The sequence below is a fragment of the Castor canadensis genome, chromosome 9 (genome assembly GCF_047511655.1).
Source record: "Castor canadensis chromosome 9, mCasCan1.hap1v2, whole genome shotgun sequence".
Classification (NCBI taxonomy): domain Eukaryota; kingdom Metazoa; phylum Chordata; class Mammalia; order Rodentia; family Castoridae; genus Castor; species Castor canadensis.
Window position 1 is genome coordinate 150,289,064 of NC_133394.1, and position 20,890 is coordinate 150,309,953.

The following is a 20,890-nucleotide window of genomic DNA, read 5'->3' on the forward strand; positions in this document are numbered from 1 at the left end:
ATGGAAAGGGGGAAGTGGAAAGCGAGGTTAGAGAGGTAAGCTATGGGCTGGGTTGAGGCTCTGGTACAGAGATTGCCTGGTATGAGCAAGGTCCTGGGCTCCATTCTCAGCACCACAGAATGAAAAAAGCCCGGGGGGGTGGGGCACAAATCTAGACTTGGCTTGGGGGCCATGAAAGTTATGAAACTCTCCCACAGTGGCGTAGCAGGGAGGTGAGCATGGCAGGGCCTGCCTAGGGATAAGCCGGGGGCAAGGGCATGGGAAGTGCCAGCGGGGGCTTTCCAGTCTTTGTGGATGGGTGGATTTCCCTCTGCTTCCTTTCACTGTGCCTTCCTCTCCAAGCTCTGTGAGGACCTGGGCCATCACCTTCTCGCCTATCCGGCCATCTCAATGGAAGCACACAATTCTCCCGCTTAGTCACTGTGAAGTCAGGAGAGTGAAATGCCAACATGATAAGTATCAGCTGTTGGGTCTGGGGGATCAGAAGACAAAATGAGCCAGTGCCTCCATTCCCCATGAGAGCACTGTGGGCTCCATATCCTGTAAAGGGAGGCAGTTTCACAAGTCATGGCCCCCTGGGGATGTCTCAAAATGCCATAATGCCAATAAAAAGGAGGCTTTCACAGAACTGTGCATATGTTCCTGCAGAAATATGTTAAGAGACCACTCCACTCCTGACTCCTGCACCTCCCCTCCCCAACAGAGTGTGTTCCTACAAAGACAGGTCAAAAGACCACTCTACCCCTGACTCCTAACTCCCCTCCCCAACAGAAAGGACCAGATAACCTCCCCCCTTTGTAAATGATAGAGGATTACTGATCTTCCGGGCTCCCTGTCCATCTCTAAGGGCAGCTTTTCCTTTCTCTCTAATAAATCCTACTTGTGTGCTAACCTTGTCACCCACGAGTCAATTTGCTACCTCATGAGCCAATTCTTTGGCCAGTGAAGGCAAGGACCCTCAACACCAGCCCACAACATTTCTGGTGACCACGAAGGGACACCTCTCCTTGACCAAAGTCAGTATGGTTGAGCACCAAACCAGCAGGAGTTTGCCTAAGGTGTGACCGTGAGTCTCCAGCACCCTGCTGGATACTCCTGCTGGGGGAAACCCCCTATTGAGGATGAGCAGAAAGCAGACTTCCCTGTGTTGCTCCCCCTGTCTTTCTCTCTCCATGTGTGTTTCTATCTTCCTGAGGGTCTTTCCTGTCATGATTGTGTGATGATTAGGGAAGAGCCTAGGCAATTTGGCATTGCCACAGTGGCCCGGCCTTTGCTCTGGGCTTGTCTGGGAGAACACCCCTGGGAGGATGAGGGGTACCCCTTCCACCCTTTTAAGTATAATGTTCCCTTTTGGGGCCCTCCTGGACTATATCTCCCCAGAGAAAAGAAGATATGTTATCAGCCCTCTCCCCTCATGTACAGAGCCTTTATGGTGGCTATCAGTCCATTTATTCATAGGGTCCTATTTGAATTGGTTTGCTTCTTTCGGTGGAGGAGTCTCAAATGCTTGGGATATAGGGTAAAGGAGACAAGGCACCTCATCAGTTAGTGGCTTCAGTAGGGTGGGTGGAATCCAAGTCACAGTTTTATTTCCTTCAGTCTAGCCACAGGCGGCAGAAGGGAGTCACAGTGTTGCCGGGATGCCCATTGTCATTCAATCAGCCCCCATTGGGATGCCGATAAAGGGAGGACTCTGACTGTGAGTTCTTTGGTCTTGTAGATGAGACCTGCTCCTTCCAGTCTTCCGGCCTCAGTGCCTGAAAGATCCCCACTGGCTTGCCTATTGAAACACTGGAAGGACCAAGACCCCGACAACCTTAAGAAGAAGACCCTCACCTTTTTCTGTACTGAGGTGTGGCCCAAATATCCACTGGGAGATCAACAGAGGTGGCCTCTTGAGGGCTGTATACATTATATACTACAATTAGATTTTTCTGTAAGAGGGAGAAAAAAATGGAAATTCCCTATGCTCAGCTTTTCTTTTCCCTCCAAGACCATCCAGAATGGCTCAACAAGTGCCATTTGGACACCCAGATCATGGCTAAGGTCTGCGGCCCCCAGCCCCCTAAGGAAACCCAGGGCCAAAAACCCTTGCAAACACTCCAAAGCCAAAATGTGGGATCAAAAGATCCTCCCCAATTAACAGCCACAGTCCCTCCCTTGCTATCTAGCTACCCTGGGCCTCCACATGGGTGCTATCCCTTACAACAGGGAGTGGTAGGGAGAGGTAGGATCTATGTTTCATTCCAAATGTCAGATCTAAAAGAGACAAAAAAGGACCTGGGCAACTATGCAGACAATCCTAATCAATACATTCAGGCCTGTATCACCATAATCCAAACCTATGACTTGGCCTAGAAGGATGTCATGCTCTTACTGGACCAAACCCTCACCTCCCTTGAAAAGCAGTGAGTTTTGGCCCAGGCCATCTAAATGGGAGATGGTTTCCTCCTCTAATGGGCTCCTATGCCCCCAGCCCAGGGAATGAGGGATTAGAAATGGCCCAGATACCAACAGGGGCACAAGCAGTTCCCCAGGAAGACCCCCACTGGGACCCAAATGATCTGGGGGACAATTGAAGGAGGCATCACTTTATCTACCTAGTAGTGGAGGGACTAGAAAGACCAAGGTTAAGCCACTGAACTATTCCTAGGTGACTACTGTACAACAGGGCCCTGATGAATCTCCTCTGCCTTTTGACAGCTTCTTAAGGATGCAATTCAAAAACATACAACAGTGGACCCAGAGTCACAGGTTGGGGAGGTTCTCCTCAAGGATAAATTTTTAACTCAATCGGCACCTGACATCCATAGAAAACTTCAAAAGGTGGTGGCCGAAGGAGAAAAATCTTTGAACCAACTGGTGCAGCTTGCCACCTCAGTGTATTAGAACCAGGACCTAACTAAAAAGAGAGATAAGGATAAAAAACACCAGGACCTTTATCGCTGCACTCGGGGAGTTCCCCACCTGATGGGGCCCCACTCCCAGGACATGCTACCAATGTGGACAGGAAGGACACTTCTGTAGAGAGTGAAAAGATGGGGGCAGCCTGGGAGACAGCCCCAGCCCCCTCCAGGACCATGCCCCATTTGTAAGGGCAACCACTGGAGGTCTAAGAACTCCTGTCTCCAGACAGAAGGCGGGGTGCTACCTCCCTTGGATTGATGGGTTCCGGGGCCTCCTGTCCAGGCTCCACTTCTTGATATCAAAACTGAGAAGCCTCAGGTTACCATCATTATAGAGAAGTGAAAGGTCATTTTCCTCCTGGACAGTGGAACCCACTTCTCTGTCTTCTCTTTCTCTCCAGGTCCCAGGTCCAAAATTAAAATAGTTATTCAGGGCATATCTGGCCAGCCCCTTCAGCATTATTTCACCTGGCCACTGTCCTGCTCCTAGGGGAGCCTCCACTTCTGTCACTCTTTCCTTGTGGTCCCTGAAACTCCAATACCCCCACTGGGGTGAGACTTATTGTCCCAACTTAAAGTCCAAATTCTACTCCCCCCAGGGGAGTACTTCTGTTTCCCCTTCACTGAAGAACAGGTAGATCCCACAGTTTGGACTGACGGTACAACTGTCAGCCGAGCAAAAACTTTTCTTCCTGTACAAATAAAGCTAAAAGACCCCCTCCAGTTCCCCCATCAAAAGCAATATCCCTTAAAGCTTGAAGGGTGACAGAGTATATTGCCAGCTATTAACTCCCTAAAACAACAGGGACTTTTAGTGGAATGCTCAAGCCCCTATAACACTCCTATTCTTTCTGCCCATAAGAGGCCAAAAAAATGAGATTGGTTCAGGACCTCTGACTCATTAATGAGGCTGTCATTTCCCTTCATCCAACTGTCCCCAACCCTTATGCTCTATTGGCCCAAATACCCCCAGAAGCTCAATTCTACTCTTGCTAGATGTGAAGGATGCCTTCTTCTGCATTCCTTTACATCCTGATAGCCAGCCCTTGTTTGCCTTTGAGGACCCCACCAATCTCTCACAACAGCTGACATGGACAGTGTTGCCTCAGGGCTTCAGAGACAGCCCTCACCTCTTTGGGCAAGCCCTAACCAAAGACTTACTGGATTGGCAACACCCGGGGGTCACCCTTCTCCAGTATGTTGATGACCTACCCTTGTGTGGGTCCACTGAGCCTCTTGTTTCTAGAGCAACTGAACCCCTTTTAAACTTTTTGGCCTCTCGAGGCTACAAGGTCTCAAGAGAAAAAGCCCAACTAAACCTTCCTCGGGTTACCTACCTTGGCATGATCCCGGAGGGGCAAACCTGTTCCTTAAGCCTTGGACAGATTAAATCAATTTTGGGGTATCCCTTGCCCCAGCTACAAGCCTTTTTGGGGGTCACTGGGTTATGTCATATTTGGATTCTGGGATATGCAGACTTAGCCAGGCCTTATATCAGCTTCTTAAAGGGGCTCAACAAAACTCTCAGTCCTATCTTGAATGGGACCCAGAGAGCAAAAAGGCTTTCCAAACTCCCAATCGGCACTCCAATCGGTTCCAGCCCTGAGCTTGAGCCAGCTATATGTATATGAAAAGGGAGGCCTAGCCCTTGGGATACTCACTCAGCTCCGAGGGCCCACCTCACAGCCAGTGGGATATCTGAGCAAGGAAATAGACAATATAGCTAAGGGATGGCCTGGATGGTTAAGGGCCTTGGCAGCAGTCTGTCTCTTAATCCCAGAAGCCCAAAAACTAATTCTTGGCCGGCCTCTGACCATATACACACCTCATGATCTGGGAGGACTCCTAACCTCGAAAGGGGGACTATGGCTGTCAGATAACAGACTGCTCAAATACCAGACTCAACTCTGAGTGTGTTCAGCTTTAAATCCGGAATCCCTCCTCCCTACAGAAGAGTCAATCACACACTCATGTGAGGAAGCACTAGCTGAATGCTGTTCAGCAAGGCCTGACCTCCTTGATCAGCTACTTCAAGATCCAGACCTCACCCTCTTCACAGATGGGAGCTCATCAGTCCAAGAGGGAATTAGACGGGTGGGGGCAGCTGTGGTGACTCTCACTCAAACCCTATGGGCTGAGCCCCTGCCTCCTTCCACTAGTGCCCAATTAGCTGAGTTGATAGCTCTCACCCAAGGCATTGCAACTATCTCAGGGAAAAAGTGCCAATATCTATACAGACTCTAAGTATACCTTCCTGGTCCTCCACGCCCATGCAGCTCTTTGGAAAGAATGAGGATTACTAACTACAACAGGATCTCCCATTAAACACTCTCAAGCAGTCCTAGACCTCCTAGATGCAGCCCTACTCCCAAAGCAGGTGGCAGCAATTCATTGCCCTGGGCACCAACGATCTGAGGATAAAATAACAAAAGAAAACAATAGAGCTGAGATGATAGCAAAGGAGGTTGCCCAAAAACCTTAGGTTCAAGCCCCCCTTTTATGGGAACATTCCCTTCTCCCCCCAATTGTTCTCAGTACTCATCCATTGAACTCCAACAGGCTATCACCTTGACCATAGGGGATGGTGGATAACTCCTGAGGACAAGCTATTTCTTCCACAAAATAGCCAGTGGAAGGTCCTCAAAACCTTTATACCAATCCTATCACTTAGGGATTCATAAGACTCTCTTGCTGGCTAGTCAATTATTTGAGGGGATAAAACTTAAAGAGACCTTCCAAGATATTATCAGAGGATGTGAAATTTGCCAGTGCAACAACCCCTGCAACTCTGCTCTGCCTGTCCCTGGGACCCCGAGACAAGGCATATGTCCTGGGGAAGACTGGCAACTTGACTTCACTCACCTGCCAGGAGGCCCAACCTCTAGATACATTTACTGGATGGGTAGAAGAGTTCCTCTGTTCCTCTGAAAGGCCCAGGAAGTAATTAAGGTCCTAATTAATGAGAGTCTGAACTTCTCCAGACTCTCCAGAGTGACGATGGGCCGGCCTTCTGAGCCGAAGTCACCCAGGGGATCCCTAAAGCTTTGGGAATCAAATACCACCTCCACTGCCTGGAGACCCTAAACCTCTGGTAAGGTGGAATGGGCCAATGAACTGCTTAAGAGACACTTGTCTAAGTTGGCTCAAGAAACTCACCTCCCCTGGTCAAAGCTGTTACCGTTGGCCCTAACCCAACTCAGAAATACCCCAAACTCATTGGGTCTGATACCGATTGAGGCACTATATGGGAGGCCATTTCTTTGAAATGATCTCCTCTTGGACACCAAGACTGCTGATTTGGTGTCCCACACCACCCAGGTAGCCAAATTCCAACAGATTCTTTCTGAGTGGAATGAGATAAGCCAAGGGGAAACTCTTCCCCACTGTTTTGCCCAGGTGACATGGTCTTAGTTAAACTTCCTCATGCCTCTCATGGCCTCTCTGAAGCTCCTTGGGAGGGACCATACCTGGTCCTGCTGTCTACCTCCACAGGAATTAAGATTGCTGGATTGGATTCCTGGATTCCCATCTCCCGAGTCAAACATTGGGCACTGGAGCCTGATGAGCCCACCCCCAAACCACACACTTTACAAAACCACATCAGACACATGCAAAAGTAAAATTCCAACTCTCAGTCAAGGAATACTCCCTTCTGCCTATGCATGAATTCTCCATCCAGTTCTATCAGAGTCCCCTGGAGATCACATGGGTCAACCCCAAGATGAGTGCCCCTGCACCTCCCCTCCCCTTTCTGCCCCACTGTCAGCAGGAATCAGCTAGATGAGTCATCGCCCCTTTTCCCCAACAGCAGTTGGGTGCTCATCTCAAAGGGGGGCAGCTTGTTGGGTCTTGGGGATCAGAAGACAAAATGAGCCAGTGCCTCCATCCCCCATGAGAGCACTGTGGGCTCCATATCCTGTAAAGGGAGGCAGTTTCACAAGTCATGGCCCCCTGGGGATGTCTCAAAATGCCATAATGCCAATAAAAAGGAGGCTTTCACAGAACTGTATACATGTTCCTGCAGAAATATGTTAAGAGACCACTCCACTCCTGACTCCTGCACCTCCCCTCCCCAACAGAGTGTGTTCCTACAAAGATAGGTCAACTCCCCTCCCCAACAGAAAGGACCAGATAACCTCTCCTCTTTATAAATGATAGAGGACTACTGATCTTCTGGGCTCCCTGTCCATCTCTAAGGGCAGCTTTTCCTTTCTCTCTAATAAATCCTACTTGTGTGCTGACCCTGTCATCCCATGAGCCAATTCGCTGCCTCACAAGCCAATTCTTTGGCCAGGGAAGGCAAGGACCATTGACACCAGCCTGCAACATGGACACCTTTTCCTGACTGCCCAGGTAGCTGGGGAAGCACAAGACAGCCAATCCGAGCTCCACCCTATGTGAGGGGTTTCTGATGGACTGTGTATGCATGGCACATGGTGAAATCTGCTAATTGTGAACAAATTACGGATGGGCCAGTGGAGATGTGGGAGGTTTGCCATCCAGACGGAGGCAAGTTCATTAAAGTAAAACCAGATATTCTGGGAGGATGGGGAATGTGTTGATGTTTCCATCCATCCTTACATGTTTCTGAAAAATATTCATAAGGCATCTGTGTATCTGCCATCCAAAGACAGCAGCAGAAGCATGTCAGAGAGGTGCTGAAGTGTTCTTTCCTTTCTGGATCCATCAAACAGATCTGCTAAGGGCATGAAGACAGAAAGTGAACACAGAGCACGTCAGGCTTGGCTGTAAGTGGTTATGGTGACCTGACCTGGGCAGAGTCTGGGTCTGTCACTTGAGTTGGAGACACTAATGGCTGTTCCACATGCCCACCAGGGAGGTACAGGACCTGTGTGAAGGATCCAAGCTGCTTTGAAATATGGAGGGGTTGAAAACAACCTAAATGTCCATTTCTTGAGAGAGTGAAATTGTGTAAGTCTCCCACATACTGTAATATGCTATCCTGCTATAAAAAGCAATGTGGATTGATATTCAAGTTTTGGTGCAGAGTAAAAAGCAGAAAAAGATGACAGACGAGACAGAGATAGATAGATAGATAGATAGACAGACAGACAGATATTTCCCATCAATGGAAGGTAAAAAGGAGCCACACACAGAGCTTGTGCTGTGGATCTATCTGCTTTGTGATTGCCCCAGACGTGGGTGCGGGAGGAGAAAGACCTGTTCCTGCCTCCTAGTGAAGGTATGTGGTGAGTGAGAACTGGATGGGGCTCTTCTGCATGTCACCCTTCAGTCCCACAGGTCCTATTTTTCTGCTTCTTTGCATGCTTGGAAATTTTTGTTTGGGTGACAGGCATTGTAAATTTTACATGTTGCATACTCAATTTCGTCGTGTTTCCATGCAGGGAGGAGTCTGCTGGGGTCAGGAGAGGCAGTCTAAATGTTCCCTCACCACTTGGGCACTGCCCTGGAGCAGCTGTCTGTGGCTACCTTGGGAGAGTCAGGGCTGATGTGAGTGAGCATTGCTGACAGCAACGCTGACCACTCTCCAAGCCCCCAGAGGGACTGATCCTTACCTAGGCATATGGCCTGCCTGTGTCTCCAGGAGTCTTCCAGTTCACAGAAATGAACCCATTTCCTGACAGGGGTTGCCTTGGCTTTCACTACATGCTTTCAGCAGAACAGGTCAAATTAAGATGGGGTCCCTGTCCGCTACAGTCCTATAGATCAGAGCCGAGTGGGAGTGCCCAGAAGAGACCCCCTTTCAGGACCCTTAAATGAACATAACCCCAACAGTCTCTTCAAAGTGCCTTGGTCCTGTCAAGCTCTCGCCAATGTGTCCAAGGTCCTCAGTGCATCCTCCAGGTCCCTCATGACCCAGGTCCTGCCTGATAGAAAATACTCAGCCTTTTTGAACTGATTTCACCTGGACTAGGTATGAAGCCACAAAATAGGCCTCCACAAATGCCAAAGAACCACTGCTACATGGACTCTGCTGTCACAGATGTGATGAAATTAGAAATTAATGATGAAAGGAAGTTGGAAATTTCCACTCCTGTCCACCATGGAAGAAGTGGGCAGACTTTGTTTCACACCTCCAACAGCTACAACTCCAGAGAGAGCATAGGGAACACCAATTTTCAGATGTGGGAAGGAAGGCAGCAAGACAGCCATCCTGTGAAAACACAAAAACTCCCCCAGAACAACTCTAATGTGTGGACAAAGACTCAGAAAACAAAGGCCATCCCGTGACCTGCCAAGTCCTGAGGGAAAGAAGTAGGACAAACAACTTCCCTGCTAGGTAGGTAGGGTCTGCAGCCCCCTGCAGCTTCAGAAGCAGATACAGAAGAGACCACCTATCCCTCAGCAAAAGATGTTTTGGGATTTTGTCTCTTAGTGGGAATTTGAGGCAAGAAATTCAGGGAAAGTACCCAAAGCAGGTCATAGGAAACAGGTAGCTTCCTCACAGGCCATTTCACAGGGAACAGGTGGTCTAGCTCCACCCAGAGCCACCCCAAAACACCCCTTTCACAGTAAAAGCTACAGTAATTACTAACTACAGCATCCTGAATGAGCAGGGTGATTAATTATAACCTAATGCATGTAGGTTGCATCTCATGCATATAATTAGTGATTTCATATGCACAGTACCCCTGTCAATCTGTCAGTCACCAAAAGATACCCCTAAGTACCACCCAAATCTCCACCCCACCCCTGCTCACCTCTTATACTATGTAAATTCCCACCTGAACTAACGCAGGGGGATCTTGAGCCCCAAGTGTCATTCTTGAGCCACCTTGCTCAGAGCCCACTCCACCTCTCCTCTTGTGGAATGCACTTTCACTTTCAATGAAACATTTCTACTGCCTTGCAATTCGTGTGCCTCCATCCAGCACCTTGTTTGGGATGCCAAGGACCTGATATCTTCTCCACCAGGGTCTTCTGAGACCACCCCACTGGTAACACTACTAATGAGAACACAGTGAAATCCAGCACACGATATATAAACTTTATATGCCTAGCATCCAAACAAAAATTACCAAGCATGCAAAGAGGCAGGGAAATAGGACCCCGCAGTCCAAGGAAAAACTAATCCACAGAAATGAGAGAGGTGACAGGGTAAGCAGGCAAGAACACTGAGACAGCAAAAAGAGAAAAAAATGAGGTGAGAGGATCGGAGGAAGGGCCACAGAGCTATAATTACTTGTAGACATTATGACTGACCACACAAAAGAGATACCTAGGAAGAAGAGGCACTCGGCATAGATAGGTTCAATCACTTGCTCAAGGTCACAGGGCTATGAAGTGACAGAGCCAGGAATTGCCAACCAAGAGCCTGGCTCCAGAGACAGAACACAGGAGTCTGGCAGGATTTAGAAAATCGGTTATATTTCTTTACACTAGTAGCAAATGATATGAAAAATGTAACTGGACATGGGTTGTTATTCACAATTACAACCAAACCTATAGAGTGTCTGGACGCCATCACAGAAATTACACAAGACTTTTTCATAAGGTCACCATAATTAATCATTATGCCACACTGAAGACTAGGGGCTCATGGGAAGGGACATGGAGATAAAAGGGATACAGGACTTTTACAGCAAACCGAGATGCATGGCAGACCCACCTAGGAAACTGCGTAAACTTCTACTAAGATCCTAAAGGAAGACATAAATAAAATAAGAAGCAGCACATCTTTTTGATAGGATGGCCATTCCCAAATTAATCTGTATTAATCATGTAGTCATTCAGAAATTTATTTAGGAACTTGGATAACTCATTCTAAAATGCATATGTCCTCCAAAGTCTTCCAGACTTCAAGTGATGCACCTGTGAGTTTGCAGTGAGCCCAGAGGACGGCCTGGACATTGGTGGCTGACTCTCCCACTTCCGACAGGACCACTTTGCCTGCTTGGTTCTGCCTGAGGCCTGAGCTGACGCTGTCCATCAGGATCCCATCAGCTGAACAGAGAAAGCAGGCAGCCAGGAGGCTCACATATGTCTCTTTGTCTGTCTCTGCCATGCCACTCTTTCGGAGTCAATCACAGCCACTCATTCTACACTGAGCTGCAGATTAGGCAGGGGGATCTTCTATCTGTGCAGGACACAAAGTTCCAAGTAGATGGTGTACATATTTGCTGATCATCAGAAACAGTGACCACCCCAAGCACAAAAGGGTCAGACCCTGGCTTTAGGAGGAGGAAGTTCCTTGTTTTATGGTGAACCAGTTGGAAAGGAGAGAGAGGTCACCAGCAAACACTAGGGAGTCCATTCTGTATATCAAGCAAAAAAGGTGTTGGGTGTGGCCCGGGCCATAAGACAGTAGCAGACTGGAGATAAAGAGAAGAAAGAGTAAAGGGAGATGAGGTGGGGGCAGGGTAAGGAGGGTGCTAAGGTCCAATTTAAGCCACAGGTACCGTGCAGGTCTGCACCTGATCTCTCCCTGGGTTGGCCACCATGGGAAGGAGGTGACTCTCCTCCTTCAGTTTGGAATTTCAGCCTCCGCAAGGCTCCTGACCCTCACTGTGGCATGGCTCTCTTCCCAAGAGGTCCTTCTGAGCCCACCATGGCCTGAGTTGGCCCCCATCCTCTCCACAAACCAATCCTGACTTCTCCTGCATCAGCAACCCTCATCCATCTTAGCTCCATAGGACTTTGCCTCTCATGGAGGTGCTGGGATCACAGCCTGGGTGTGATTGCAACAGCTCCTCCTTGTGCCCACCCCACCCCCTACTCCTCTCCTCTCGGTGAACTGAGAACTCCAGCAGACCTGGCATTCCTGTGCTGCTCTTGAGAGCTGGAATTCTGCTGTGCTCCCCAGTACCTGGGAGATATCGAGACCAGATGGTGGGTCTGTTTGATTTACAGGCAGTATAGCAGGCACACTTGACTCTCACACTGATCTATATCTTCCTAATTGGCCTTTGCAATAAGGAAGAGACCTTTCACCTCTCTGTGCCCTGTCTTTTTCCTATTCCTCAATTTTTGTATGTACTTTCAGTTCCCTTAAGACATCACCACCTGTTTGCACCTGGAAGGAGTCACTGACCTTGCCCAAAGCAGATGCTAGGGCTGTGTGCCAGATCACACATTTGTGTTCTGAGAAACACACTTGCATTAAAGATAAAATTTAAATTTAAAGCAAAACTAGGTAAAAGACACAGAGGTCAGAGCAAAGCCAGCAGCTCTGAACCTGGTGAGATGCACCCAGTCATGAGTGCATGCCCTCTGCATACAGAGTTTGGGGGACACAGGCACCCAGGCAGTGACCACACAGGCTCCACTCCTAGAAGGCACCTCCTTGGGAAGCCCTCTGTTCTTGGCCCACCCTCAGTTCATGCACTGCCAGCTGCCCACCCACTGAGATCACATCCCTCCTCTCTTCCCTCTGCCACTGAGCAGTCTGTAGCTTTAAGTGTTTATCTCCATCTTCCTGACTCCTCCTTGCTTCTCCTTGCTGGGAGCAGGGACCAAGATCGACCAGGCAGCCTAAGTTACTGCTGTAACCCAGAGCTCATCAACCCAGTGCTGGGAACTTGTGGCCACCTCAGACTACTTTGGGAACACATGAATAGTGGGTGTGGTGTTACCATACGAAAGGGAGTTGATGGGGATGGAACACGGGCACAGGGGAGGAATGGGCCCCTGTGGAGGGCCATGAGTTTCAGAGTGAGGTGCTTGAGTGGAGACGGAGGTACCAGCCCTTGGGGCCCTGGAGGATGGCTGGCTGCCAGCCTGTGGACTGCAGAGAAGCAAGCAAGATGCAGAATCACCAACCTTTTCCACCAGGTCTTCTGGGGCCTGCTCCTTGAAGAGGCGGATCTTATCTTCGATGCACTTCTTCAGAAGGTCTGCCTTGCTTCTACTCTTGGACCGTGTCTTTCTCGCCTTGGACTGTGGGTAGAGAGGTCAGAGGAAACACTGGCGTGAAGAGAGACAATGAGTCCAGGGGGCCCTGGGTCTCCCCAAACTAAGGGAAGTGCACACAACTCGCAAGGTACAAAACACTGCCTCAAGCCACAGAAGGCAGAAAAGACATGTATTTCCCTGGAACCAGCTTGGGCTTGGTTTCAGGGCCTTGTGCAAAAGGACGGCTGGGAAGTGTTTAGACAGGTGCTTGGGAAGGTTTCTATGTGGAGGTGACATTTTGCAGAGACTTGAATAGAGTTCAGAGCAAGTTGCACGGAGAGGAAACAGCCAAGTTCAAAGGCTTTGTCTCAGGTTAGGTTCCCTAGGAGGAGGCCTGAGACAGGATGGGCTGCATGCTATTTCCTGAGAAAGTTTTGGGAGCAGCCCAAGAGGAACAAGGGAACCAGGACAGGAAGAGATGGGGCCAAGCAAAGCTGTGGTCTTAGGTCAAGTGCATCCTGGATGCTCCACGTTGGCTCTGGAAGAGAAAGTGAATCCAGGAGTCACCTGCCCTTGAGGCACACAATAGGTCCTTAAGACAATAGTCACCACTGAGGCCCAGTGACAAGAGACCCCTTTTCCTGACCCGCCAGAGCTGAGAAGAGCACTGGTCCCCTGTGCCACTTACAGAGGAGGCTGTGCACCCTCAACTGGCCACCAGCTGTGGCTGAGGGGGTGGGCAATGGGAGGGTAGCATCTTAGACCAGATGCACCTGTTGGCCAGGTGCATCTGACACTCGTGGCTGCTGATGGTCACTGCCCTGGATCAGGAGAGGGCATCCGGGCCTGGCACCAAATGCAGACCTTACGATCGGGACAAGCATGGAGGTTGCAGGAATAGCCAGATTCTACCAAGACAGGAGAATAAGAGGAGAAAGCTCAGAGCCAGAGGAAATGCAGGACCCGGTGGGGTCAGCTTCTGGGAGATGTCCCGCCTCTGCAATCGAGAGGCCAGACACAACCATCCTACCTGCAACTCAGGGGCCGCCAGGGCTTGGTCCAATTTCAGAAACTCTGCTTCCCGCCAGGCAGTCTGGAATTGCTGCTGCAGGACTCGGGCACGGATTTTGGGGAGGGCCAAGCTCCGGTCCATCTGAGCAAAGCAGCTGTGTGCCTCCTGCCTCATCCTCAGCAGCTCCTCCTTGGACAGCGAGAAGGCCGTGCAGCAGAGCTTCCTGTGAGGGGAGAGCAGCGTCACACAATCAAGAGAGAACACGGCCGTGGGATGGGGTGGGGAGGCTGCAGGCTCAAAGTCCATAAGCTAAATCCCTGCCTGGAGGAAGAAGCATCTCTGTTCCTCATCTGACATCCTTTCAGAAGCACTTCTTGAGCATGTAACTTAGGCCGTGTTCAGCACATCATCACCTCAGAGGTGCGATTTAAAGGAGATGAACACGAGGCACCCTTCAGGAGGCAAATGGCCTTCCAGCACTCATGACCTTGACAATAACCTAACCGCACCTTGGAAACAGACAAGAAGATGAAGCACTTCCCAGCAAGCAGCATCCTGTTTGTGGGACGCAGTGGCACAGAGGTGGGTGCTCACCTCAGCGAGAAGTCAGGGAAAGGGGGCTCTCACACTGCGCCCTGCACCAAGGACAGTGACTGGCGCGGCTCAGGTAGCAGCCTTCTTCATGCTGGAAGCTATGTGGGGTACTTTGCTGTTATGGACTGGGTCGAGCCCCCCAAAAGATACGTTCAAGTCCCAAAGCCTGGTTGGTAGCTTGTGAGTGTGGCCTTATTCAGAAATAGGGTTTCTGCGGATGAAATTAAGAAGTGCAGATGAGGTCACACCAGAGTAGAGTCACTTGAAGTCCAAGTGACCTAGGCAGTTGAATGCTTGCTCATTTATTATTCAACAAAATACTCTCTGCAGACAAACATAGATTTCTTTGGGTTTTCCTGGCAATGTCTGTCAACCAGGTTGCCTAAAACATGCATTGTAAATGTTTCAAAATCGAGAAATGTTTGCAAAACGCCCCCCCATGAGAATCCATGGTGAGGTTCACCACGCCCATATCTCAGTATGAAAGGTGGGCCTGGAACTCACCTAGAAAACATTCTTGCAGAAATAGAGTCAGACAGGGATGATGTGGATCTTCAACTAAAAATATTCTGGAGACCCTAAACCTGCACCATGTAACAGCTGTCTCGGGTTCCTCACTTCATGGCCCCTGAGTTTGAAAGCACCTCCGGGAACTGCATCCTGCCCCTGGCCTCTTGCCTCATGGACAGCCTCTGTCCTGCTGTTTGCTGCTTATGTGGAATCCAAAGGCAAAGCCACTACGAAGTTCACCTAAGTCTTATTCCTGTGTTTTCCAACAGCTTGACCCTGTGGGTCTGTCTTAGTCCTCTGCTACCAAGAGAGAGCAGATATGCAGGAGGCAGAACCCTGCCCTGATGGGGTTTTAAGTCAGAGCAGAACTTGGAAAGGAGTCCACACACACACACACACACACACACACACACACACACACACACACACATACATTCTTTCCCTGGCAAAAAAACATTCCTCCTTATTGATTTCTACCTTTGCTGGCGAGGTTTTCAGTGACCCTGTTTTGCTCGCACCCAGGAAGCTTGTAAAAATGTGTATGAGAACCATGGTGCCAAGCCATTTTTATATAATGCACAATAAAGGCAGGATCTCAGATAAGCCAAGCATTTAAGCAGCTGGCATTGTGCACATTGTGGGTTGACCCACTTTAACCTTCAGAAAAACCACGAAGTGTATTCTGATAGCATTTCTGGTGGGACTTTTGGTTTCCTGCTCAATGGTTCACTCAGTAGCAGTGTTAGAAATGCTCCCTGCAAAATGGATCCAAATGGAGTTTAAGAAACTGATCATCTGGTAACAGGAATGGCACATCTAATTCAAACGCTAGGAACAGGCCACAGTCAAGGGTAACGTGTAAAGAGACTCAGGCTGAACACAGACCAAGCTGAACAAACACGGCCAAGGATGACTCACAGGAAGAGCCACGACTCTTACAGGCTCAGAGAAAGCAGTAGCAAAGATTGGGCAATAAATAAGGCCAGACTCACAAAAGACATGGGATGGAGCTGGAGGCCACTTAACACAAACCAAGAGAAAAATCCCTCTCCACACACACCTGGGGACCTGCTCTCTTGGTAGCGAGTCAGGGCCCAGGGAAGAGCACTGTGCCAGAAGGGGCATGAAACCAAGGCCAATAAGACCTTGGGTAACTTCCACCAGGAAGGGCAACATTGCAGAAAGATGCTCTGTCATTCAATGTCTGCCCACCAGAGAGTCCCCAAGAAGAGCTGAGGCTCCTACCTGGCCGCTTCCCTCATATTTTAAGCCATCTGATGGTCTTTAACCCTGTGCTCCCAAACACCCCCTACCAGACTCAGCGCCGTCACCCACATACCACAGGGAAGAAAGAGGAGACCCAGAGAGGTTAAGTAACTTGCTCCCCCCATACACACACAGCACATGGTGCTGGGACTTCAACACTGCCTGTGCTCATTCCACACTGGCCATTATTTTGGGCCCCCCAGTTTCCCTGAACAAGCACCACAAGTTCTGTGGGTCCCTGTTACATCACTAAGTCTCCTTTTCTGGGCTGAACCGAGCCTGAAGGTGCATGAAGAACTGGCATGCGTCTTGAAGAAGCAAAGGGCTATAGACAGGGGTACCTCGCAACTGCCCCCAACCATTTTCAGTGCTTCTGCAGCTTTCTGGAGTCTAAAACATCATGTGTGGCCGATCGGATCCTTTAGTTTCTAGTTACAATGGCAGGAGTGCAGACCAGCTGTACAGCCTTCGCAGGAGTGGAAGTTGTTGCATGGAGCTGGTGTCAATAATGACAACAAATGGCCCAAACGGTGACCCAGTGAATGACAAGGCCAGGCAAAAAGAGGGTACACAGTGGTGTCAGCACTGAGCTGCCTGGACATTGGGTGAACCCAGGAGGGCTTGGAATGACCTCACCATGAATCCCCTTCCCACTCTGATAAATGTTCTCACCTAACAGCACTTCTTATGGAGGGGACCAGGTGCACTTCCTGCTGGTTCACTGGATTATTCACACAAGTCCATGGCAGACCCCACGGGGCCAGAGTCACTCCCTCCTGTCACTATTAATGCCTCCTCCCACGGCCCTGCTGGTCACTATCATGTGCTCGGCCATCCCAGACTCCAAGGGCTCCCTCCTTTGTTCCCTCCCTCACCAGTAGGGTGGGCAGGGCATCAAGAAAGCCAGGGCCACTCACGTGAAGACCAAGTGCTCCCAGCGCCTCAGCTCAGCCTGCTCCTTGGTGGAGGCCTCCAGTGCATCGTGCTGCAGCCTCTGCCTCACGCCCTGCACCCCCTCCTGGCCCCGGCCCCTCTCCTCGGCCTCCAGCTGCGCGGCCCGGGCAGCCGTCTCCCGGCTATGCTCCTCTAGGATCTGCTGCAGGAAGAGCCAGGGCACACTGCGCTTCAGCAGCTCCTGGGTCATTGCCGAGGTCTGTAGACGCCGCAGCTCCTCAGTGGCCTTCTCGGACAGTGACAAGGTCAGGGCCCGGAGGTCGTCCAGGGCAGCCTGGTCCAGGTGCTCCTGCAGCTCCTCCAGGGCAGCACTGTGCTCGGCTACCATGTTCCTCCACTGGCGCAGGTACTGGCCAGCGTCATCGGCAACTTGCAGGGCCTCCCCGACCGACAGCTGCGCCTTCTGCTGCTCCTTGTACTGGAGGGAATTTGAGACAGGACAATTAAAAGGGAACAGGGCTCAGTGGGCAGAGTCTTGTGGGAAAACACTTGGAAGATTTGTTGTAGGAGCAGAAAAGGTTTATAGCCTTCCCTCAACAATTTCATGATTAGAAAATTATCTTTAAGAAAATCAAACCAAATATGGTAGAAACTGCATGTCTGGTATTCATCCAACAAGTTTTTATTGAGTAGGTAAAGCCCAGACCAGCTGGGTTCCAATCCTGGCTCCTCTATTCACAAGCTGAGCAACCCAAAGTGAGTGTCTTAGCCTTTCTGGGTCTCCAGTTCCCAATCTATAGGATATAGGATTTGTATTACAGCAGGGGTGTGAAGATCACAGGGGTTGCTCTGTACATGCACAGCCCTTAGAAAAGTGCCTGGAGCAGAATCCACAGCAATGCAGGCCTGCTGTCATTGCTACTGTATGGCAAGCACACAGTAACCACACAGTGTGACATTAGCAGACAAAAGCCACCGTGAGAATGCATGTGAGGCAAACAAGGAAGTCAGTGGAAGCCTTTGGAGGAAGAATCTAAGCAAGACCAGAAGGATGACGTCTCACCTTAGTCAGGTGAAGAGATGAGGAAAGAACTTCCTGGGAGGAAGGACCACAGGTGGAAAGGCTCCCTGGTGGAGAGACCCAGCTTGCACAAAGCGCTGTGTGTGACAGTGGCCCAGACCGTCTCCGTTCTAGTTACGAGAACCTGAGATAGCCTTCCTTTTGTTTACATATCCTGGGGCCAGAAAACCGATCAATTTATTCTCCAAATACTGAGTCAAATATTTACTGACAGCGTCAGGCAGCGTCCTCTGCATCAGGGACACGACATGAATTTTTGCTTTTATGAAGCTCTATCCTAATGCTGGGCCACTTGTGACATTTAGCAAAAGTGACTGCAAAACATAATATTCATGGAAGAGAGCCAGAACCTCTAGCAAGACCTGGAATCCAGCCCTCCTTCCAGAGAGAAACGCCGAGCCAGGCACGCCATCCAGGAAAGTGCTCTGAGCCCACTGTCCTGATTCCTTAACCAGTGGCTCCGAGATGAACAGATGATGCCCAGGATGGGGGAGGTTTCAGGGATCAGAACCTCGGCTCTCTGTTGGGCCTCAAAACTTGGTAAGAAGAAGCAGTTTCTATTGATCCCACTTGCAAGTTTTCTATATCTTGTCCTCTTCCTCCTGACTGGTTCCAGACTAGGCTATGTACCTGGGTTGAAAGGTTCCAGCCGGTTACCTATGTGCCACATTGTGGTCCCGTGCATCCCCCAAACCTGTCCTTACTCCTCAGATCTCAAGGTACTGTGTTTTGGTTCAGGTCCTGGTCAGCTCTCACCTAGCCAAGTGCTAGAGCCTTCCATGGTTCTGTCTTCCCAGGATCCTCCAACACCCTCCAACAGTCTGCTCCCAGGAGCTCCCAAATCACACCCCAAGGCCTCTTTCATTTCCTGAAAGCCCTTCAGCCTTTCCCATTGTCCTTGAGGGAAGGGGAAGCCTGGCACCGCATGCCCCCCCAACTCAGGCAGCTTCCAGGCGGCCCCGCTCCAGTCCTGCCCTCACTCCTCTGTACGATCCAGCCTCATTGAGTTCTGGGAGCTTCCAACACCACAGCACACTCTAGCCACCACTTGCAACCTTGTATATGGTGCCCTTGTCTGCATTAAATGCACATTTGTCCTCAGGACTCATTTATGCTGCTCCTGCTCTGGAAAGCTTTCCCAGCTAAGAACCACTGTCTTTTTCATGCCATGAAAGCACACTGTGCATGGAACGTGGTGAGCACGTTAGGACCATGCGCTGTTCGTGTTGGCCTCTCCTCTCTCAAGCTGAGTGGGTTCACATCCAGCAAGAATAGGACTGAGGCCCTAAGACAGACAGGTCTGGGCACAAAGCCCTATATCTCCCATGCAGTAGATATTTGACCTTGACTGCATTACTTAAGATGTCTAAGCCCCAGGATCTCTCTCTCTCTCTTTTTTTTTTTAATAAATGGAACAAACAGTGGTATCTCCCTCCTAGGGTTAGTGTAAGGATTAAAACGAGCCATTTAATGTCACATAGTTGGCACGGTGCTAAGAAAACACTCAATTAGTGTCAGCATTGTCCCATTCACCAGCCCACACTCCTCTCCCTTGTCGTGCAGGCATCGCTAGTCTATGGCAACTCTCTGCTGGGCAGAGGGCCAGTAGGACCTGTGGAATCCCTGACACAGCATTCCAGGAAGTCCTAGCAATCAATCACAGATTCACAGCATTGCACCTGCCCAGCTGTCCTCTTGATGCCAGTGCGCTGGCAGTAGTGCTGGTTGCTCAGGGCATGTTTGGGAAGGTTTTGGGAGGAGTAAGTAGCTTAGTGCCTCTTCTACCTTCAGCAGAAGTTCTCGTCTCCTCTTCATTACTAGTTTTTGGTGGAGCTTTTTCTTTTCCTGCTTTAAGTCATTGTCCAGTTTCTGCTTTATAGAGAAGACTTCTGTCTGCACCCGCTCCAACAGTGTGTCCACTTGACCTTCATCCAAATACCCCGCCCTACATGGAAAAGACAAAACATTAGTGACCACAGGTTCCAGCCCCACCTTTGGCTTGACTATGGCTGTGGCTGAACATGCAGCTCCATGAAGCATGGTTTAAAAAACGTTTATGCCCCAAAAGGAGGAGACGGAGAGGCTGAGACATGAGTAAAATAACAGCACAGTGAGGTCAGTGTCCGAAGAGACAGGCAGGGAAAGCTAAGACCTGGACAGAAGATGCACAAGAATGAAACCTGCAAGAGTTGTGGGATAAACCTGCAAGAGTGACAACTGAAGAGGCCAGTGGGGCAGAGAGAACTTTCCAAGGGGAGATGGTAGATCAGGGGTCGCAGCGTTAGGAGGCGCAGAAACTCAGAGGAAGACATAGAAATGGCAGTGCGAAGGTCGTGACGGCTCGGATCACATGACTTCTGGATGAAGGTAGCATCAGCACGTGAACTCATGGACTTACGCTGTGGTCGCCTCCAACACTCATGTTGACACTGAACTATCAGTGTGACAGAATTAAACATTGGCACCTAAATTCAGGACAATTAACACCATGATCGCAGGAGTGGCTTAGTTATAAGAGAGGGAAATTTGGCCCTCTCTTGCTCTCCTCTCTCTCTCAAGCAAAGTGATGCCTTCTGCCATGTCATGACATAGCAAGAAGGCTGTGAACCAAGTAACTTTTCATAATTCATAATTTACCCAGGCTGTGGCATTCCATCATAGCAGCAAAAAAAGGGACTAAGGCAGCTCTGTGAAGCAGGAGGCCTTCCTAATGTGAGCTAAGGTCCTGAGTAGAACAAAAATGCAGAGGGAGTTGAAATTGGCCCCTTCCTTCCAGCCTCACTGCTTATATGGGGCATCTCACATCTTTTCCTG

At 49.8% G+C, this 20,890-nt stretch overlaps 1 protein-coding gene across 6 annotated transcripts in view; it reads right to left on the reverse strand.

Annotated features, from left to right (window-relative positions):
* The window catches only part of Evc2 (EvC ciliary complex subunit 2), a 112,005-nt gene that overhangs the window by 21,385 nt on the left and 69,730 nt on the right, over positions 1-20,890 (reverse strand). For all 6 annotated transcript variants that reach the window (XM_074042646.1, XM_074042647.1, XM_074042645.1 and 3 more), the window contains 4 exons: positions 19,862-20,021; positions 17,019-17,473; positions 13,750-13,954; positions 12,648-12,764 (listed from right to left, as the gene is read on the reverse strand). In XM_074042646.1, coding sequence (XP_073898747.1) covers positions 12,648-12,764; positions 13,750-13,954; positions 17,019-17,473; positions 19,862-20,021 — 937 coding nt within the window. The remainder of the gene's footprint in view (positions 1-12,647; positions 12,765-13,749; positions 13,955-17,018; positions 17,474-19,861; positions 20,022-20,890) is intronic.